We start from the raw sequence: 5,869 nt of genomic DNA on the forward strand, positions 1-5,869 counted from the left end.
CACCCGCCTGCAGTGAGCCCCGCGCCACCACGCGGGTCGGTCGGGGCGCGTAGAGGCAGGGCAGGCAGGGCCACGGCTGGTCAGTCACAGGCCGGGTGGGTACGCGATAAGGAGTCCGCGGCCGCGAGATAACTGTGTGCGTGGCAGTTCAGCGCAGCGTCCTGGACCCGCGGATGCTGCAGCAGCAGCCCGCCATGCATCTACACGGGTGGCGCGCGCGCGCCAACAGCCTCATGAAGGTACTCGGAATGAAGCTGTTGTCTGGGCTTGAGGTCCTTTACTATAGTTCTTTTACTGTAATTTTCTGATTTTTTCTTGAATATTTTGGAGTGTGCACGCTGATTTCTCTAAAAGTTAAATAATCCTCGGTCTGGTTTCTATCCTGCGCGCACCATGAACTCCCAACTGTTGTGCCAAGGGCTCTGCTCTAAATGTCCTACTGCTCTATGCTGCCCGGCGGGCCCGTACTGTCTCTGTGGGCTCTATATCCTTCCTGCTGGCCTCAAAGCCTTGCCGTCGCCGTGACTTCTGCCTTATTTCCCCCCCTTTTGCCGCTCACTTCACTTCATTTCGCAAAGAGCTCCCTCCCTGCCCTGCGCGCGCTGGGCGGGGGGACCCCGCTCCATCACTTTAGAGAGCCATCGCAGTCCTCCCCCCGGGGGCGGAAAGGCGGCCGCTGCGGCGCGCCGAGGTTCTCCAGGCGATTGCTCCCCGTCACTTTATCGGAGCTAATTTCCTGTTGTAAGCGAGTCCTTGAGCGCGAGTTGCGCCCCGTAACAAGCCGCTCGGTATAAATCGTGCCGACGCGGCGTAGTTCGGGGGAAGCTGGCTAACGGAGGGGGTTGATCGGATTCCGTGAGGCGGATATGTGTGCGCGGCCGTGCGGCCTGGCCGTGACAGGAGGTCGATCACGAGAATAGCGCCCTCCTGGTCCTGCCGGGCCTGCCCCACCGGTCCACAGGATGTAGGCCGCGACGGGGGAAGTTTTCGTTTCGCTCGCTTAACCCCCCGCGCGAGGCGAGACGGGGTGGCGGGGCGCCATCGCCGGGGGAGGGAAGGAGGCTCGACGTGCTCAGGGTGTCGGACGGAAACGCGGTGGCGACCTTCCCCGACCGGGGCGGCTCAGGCCCGGGGAGAGCCACCCGCCAAAGTAAAGCGCGCGGGATGGATCGGCTCGTGTGTCGGCGTGGCGGGGCTCGCCTTCCCCGCACGGCTGCCCGCGCCAGCAGGGGGTCGGCTATTGTATCGTTTTCACCCTTGTGTGTCCTTCTGCTGACCCAACGCGTTCTTGCCTTTTGCCTTGTTTCAGGAGTTGGGCTCGCAGCCGCTGCCGACGATGCCGTTGGACGACCGAGACGAGTCCGGCGGACACAGGCCTCGCGCAGGTCGGTACCCATACGGTGTGGAGTCTCTGTCGGGATGGAGTAGCGGCGGGTAGCGCTGGTGCCCGCGGGTACCCGCAGAGGGCGCCGGCGGGCGCGCGTAGCTTCATCGTTTGCTTCGCCGGCGTCACGGTCGGGTAGTGCGTGTGTGTTCCTCTACACCGCGACGAAAATGTGTGACGTGAGGGTGGCGTTAATTTGCTCGAGTCATTCGACGGGCTGGTGCATGCTTGACGTTGTGCTTGACCGTGTGCGTCTTCTTGTTGCAGGCACGTGGGGCAATGCGGCCGGGCGCGCGGTGGTGCCGTCGGGCTCCAACCCGGGCTCCAACCCCTCGTCGGCGCCGCCGTCCAACCCGCCGTCCAACCCTCCCTCCGGGCCGCCGTCGGCCAAGGGCTCCAAGACGAGCATCGCCTCGTCCAAGGCCTCCAAGAAGCGGTCGGCGTCGCAGGAGCGGCGGCGGTCCGGCGACGACGTGCTCATGGCGCAGCAGGCCGTGTTCGCGGCCGCGGCCAAGGCGGCCGTCGCCTCGTCCACCAAGACGTGGACCGCCGCCATGACCCAGTCGCCCACCAGGAGGCCCACCATCTTCGAGGCGTTCCGGCCGCGCTCCAAGTCGGACGCCAAGGAGGCCAAGACCAAGGACCCCAAGGAGCACAAGCCCAAGAACGTCATCTCCCAAATCAAGAGTGCCATGCAGGTGAGCCTCGCGGCTGTGCCACCCCCAACGGCGGCCTTTCCATTTTAAAGGTGGCGGTAGTTGTCCTGCTCCCACCCCAGCCGCTCGCCCCCCTGGCCGGAGGGTGAAAATGATATTACTGCTCCGGTAATGGCCTCCGCGTCTAGCGTCCACCCCTCCTCCCCGCTCTCCCCCTGCCCTCCCGACAAGGCGGTATCGCGCAGCCGTGTCCCGCCTCCCTAACGTCTTCATTTCTCGAGTAATTGTCTTATTGGCCAGCAGCAGGAGCCGCGCCGCGCGCTATCGGCTACAATAACGACCGCCGCGCCCCCCGCGGGAGTCCAGCAGCAGCAGCGCTCCGCCCCGCGCTGCCCCGCCCGTAATGAACTCGTTTAATGCCTTGTTCGTCCAATTGACTCACTCCGCTCGCGTACCGGCCGGACGCGGGCCGCGGGGCCTGGACAGGACAGGCGCGCGAGCAGCCGGCGGTACCCGCGCGCCGGTGCGGGGACCCCATCTGGGGTCCTTAATGACCGCATCGCACCAGGGGGACGAGTTTGCGAAACTCGCCGCTAACACACCCGGTGCCACCCCTTCCCGCATCGACCCGACCGCCGCGCCCCTCCGCTCCGGCCCCTCCTGGCCGACGAGAAAAATAAAGGCCTGAATGCAGGGCGTGGGCTGTCTCCCGTTTATCCAGCAGTTAATATTACCTCCCACCCACCCTGCCCATGCCACTGGGCCCCGCGTAGGGATTTTAATCAAGCATTCCGGTGAAGTTGAAATGCAGAAGAATGCAGGGAACAAGAAAACGGAAGTCACCATGTTAATGCATAGCAATTTCCGTTTTCTTCTTTCCCGCATTCTTCTGCATTTCAGCTTTACCGGAACGCTTAATTCTTCAAGAAATGCATTTTAGGGAAATTTTTCATGAATTTTGTTTTATTGCACCAATTATTCCGAAACTGTTCTGAAAATTTTTTTACTCCAAAGTTTTCAATTGTTTTTCCGGACCTTAAAAATTTTAGCCACGCGCCCTCAACTCTGAACGAACGAGAAAAGTTTGTGTTTATCGAAGAATGAATGTCTCCCCGCAGCACTCCCTCATGTCGTCGCCGTCGTCGAGCCGGGGCGGCTCCTCCACGTCGACCAGCGGGTACTCGTCCAACGAGAACACGCTGGCGGGCGCGGACGGGGCGGACGGCGCGGCCGGCAGCAGCAGCAGCGGCGGCAAGTCCAGCAGGCCGAGGGCCGGGTCCGAGTCCTCGTCGGGGAAGAACGCCGTGACCAAGGTCATGGACATGTTCCGCTACCGCTCCAACTCGGCCATCTCCTCTGAGGACAAAATAAAGGTAAGCAAACTAGAAGGGGAAGTGGTATCGAAGGCAGCTTATGGAAGAGGGCGCGTCGTCGCGTGCCCCTCAGGCAGAAGAGGAATCGCCAATTCTTTTAACCTTGGCGGAAAGACGAGACGTGGTCACGAAAGCCGACCCCGACCGTGAAGAGGGGCCTGTCTGTCATGTCATATCTCCCGTCACCGCCCCTCACCCCCCCAAAAAATAAAATCGCACAGCCGCAAGGGCCGTTGTCTTCGACCCGCGCGTTTACCCTTTCCCTCCCGAACTGTCCAATGCGAGCCGAGCTCCTGATTGTGGCATTAACGTGGGAGGTACTGTCTGAAAGCCCCGTGGGCGCCGCGGGATAGAAACTTTTCCTATAAGCCCCGCTGTCGCTTCGGCCTTGCTTCACGTAATGTCCATGGCCCCCTTTTTTTGTTCACCTCCCCGAGATCTCTTTTAAAAAAGGCTCCGGACCGAGCCCAGCTCCAGCGGGGGCCTAAGTGGCCAACATCCCCCGGGCCAGCGGGCGCCCCCCCGTAACCTTGAGGGATCCGTGTAACTGAACCGGCCATCATACCGCCGCTGGGGGAAGGGGCGGGGGCGTGCCTGGGAATCTCATACTGCGAGTCGAGGGGAGGGGGGGGGATCTAGTGTCAGCGACAGCGGGGTACTGTCGTTGACGTGTTTGCCCCTGAACTGGGGCCTACCTGTATGTGTGTGAGTATGTATGGTGAGTGTGTGTGAGTATGTATGGTGTGTGTGTGTGTTTCTGAGTACTATATGTGAGAGAGCAGCGCGGTTCAGGCAGGCTCCTCGATAGTGTTATCTTCCTTGCGTCGCCCTACCCGGCCGGCGGGCGAGTCTGAGACAGGTGCAGGCTGGTGCAGGCTGGTGCAGGCGGCGCGCGCTGCACGCGGCGGGACGGGGCGGAGCGTGACGGTCGTGGCGCCACCGCACCCGGGGCAGCAGCCGTGCGCGCTGCACCTGTTGTCCAGCTGCAGCTGCAGTGGCAGCAGCAGCGGCAGCAGCTTCGTGATGCCAAGGCCAGGGAAGCGGAGCAGGCTGGGTAGGGAAGGGTACGAGTATGTGCGCTCCACCCTCATCCGAGTCCACACTGCCGCCGGTGGCGCGGGCTGCTGGTCTCGGAGGCATTGGCCCTGGTACCCGACCCCTCCCGGCGCCTGGCCGCTGACGGTCTGGCGGCGGTTGGGGCCCAGGCCGGCCCAGGCTGATGCTGATGCGAGCGATAATAAACGAGACAGCTGAATTGCTTGATTATTAATCGGTATGAAGGAAAGGGGGGGAGGTGGGGTAGCCGCGACCTCCACGTGGCCCGGGAGTAGCAGGGGGTGGCGTGGGTGCGCGGGCGCGGTGACTCACCCGCGGGCACTACCTGGCGGCGAGCCTGGTGTGGTGGCCCGATAATGGAAATAAGGGGCAAGAGACGCCTGTGGTTCGGCAGGTGGCGTGCTGGCCCGTGTTTTTGCTAATTTATCTGTCGGCGCGGCGCGGCTCTAGGGCGCTAGGTCAGGGCTGCGCGGGCTGTTGTTGACGGAACCGAAGCACCTCGCTGCCCCTTCCCCTCCCGCATCATTGCTTTAGCTGTCGACGGCTATGCTGCTGCTGCTGATGATGATGATGATGATGATGATAAAAGCGGCGATGCTGATGCGATTCCCAATGGATTTATGTCGGCGATCTGTTTAGCGAGTAGTTATCACTCGGCTGGCTCCACCTGCCGCCACTGTCGTGGGACGACGTACGGGCTCCGCCCAGTTTAAATATTCGCGCCTTATGCGCTACTGGACAGACCCTTTAGGGCTAGCTAAGTAGGGACCCCTTGTTGAGGCTAAGTCGAGTTCGAGTCAGAGCGATAGTGACCGGGTGCGGGCGGAAAGGCCCAGGATGGCGACGAGGCTACCTGAACCGGGCCGACGCTCCCGGGCCGCGTGGTCGCCAGTCTGCGGTAAGCTCCAGCTAGGGTCAGGTCGTCAGCATCCCCTCCGTGTACATATCAACCAAAGGTAGGCTTGCTCAGCGTGTAAAGGTATCTGTCTGGAACCGTTAGGGCGAGATAACAATAAACCTTGGTACCATATCTATCTCTATCATTTAACTGTTGAACCACTAGAACCACCGTATCCGAGAAGTATAAAGGTAGAGTACACTACCACAACATTGGTGCATCGCCGGGAACCCGGTTTTATTTTTCCAAAGTTTTTGTTTCCGAGTTTTGTTTTTCCTTTTCGCCGCGACTCAAATCCAATCTGACCCGACCAAATGCTGGAGTAACTCTTTTCCTCTCTCTCTCCCTCTCTCACTTTTCTGCTCTCTTTCTATCTTTGTTGTTTTTATTTTTAGGTTTTGTAAAATGTGTGTAAGTGTATGTGCTGATGTAGTGTTTTCTGTTGGTTTTCTGAGTGTTTGTACCCGTGTGTAGTTACTGTCGTGTGCCGTGAATGCCGTGA

At 60.7% G+C, this 5,869-nt stretch overlaps 1 protein-coding gene across 5 annotated transcripts in view; it reads left to right on the forward strand.

The window, feature by feature from the left end:
- The window catches only part of LOC113216539 (uncharacterized), an 89,374-nt gene that overhangs the window by 20,847 nt on the left and 62,658 nt on the right, over positions 1-5,869 (forward strand). For 4 of the 5 annotated variants that reach the window (XM_052268251.1, XM_052268253.1, XM_052268252.1 and 1 more), the window contains exons 4-6: positions 1,310-1,385; positions 1,652-2,082; positions 3,159-3,413. In XM_052268251.1, coding sequence (XP_052124211.1) covers positions 1,310-1,385; positions 1,652-2,082; positions 3,159-3,413 — 762 coding nt within the window. Of the gene's footprint in view, positions 1-25; positions 240-1,309; positions 1,386-1,651; positions 2,083-3,158; positions 3,414-5,869 lie in introns of those variants that run through there. The other variant, XM_052268255.1, reaches the window with a different exon arrangement.

The sequence above is a fragment of the Frankliniella occidentalis genome, unplaced genomic scaffold (genome assembly GCF_000697945.3).
Source record: "Frankliniella occidentalis isolate FOCC.00 unplaced genomic scaffold, Focc_3.1 Scaffold66, whole genome shotgun sequence".
Lineage (NCBI taxonomy): Eukaryota > Metazoa > Arthropoda > Insecta > Thysanoptera > Thripidae > Frankliniella > Frankliniella occidentalis.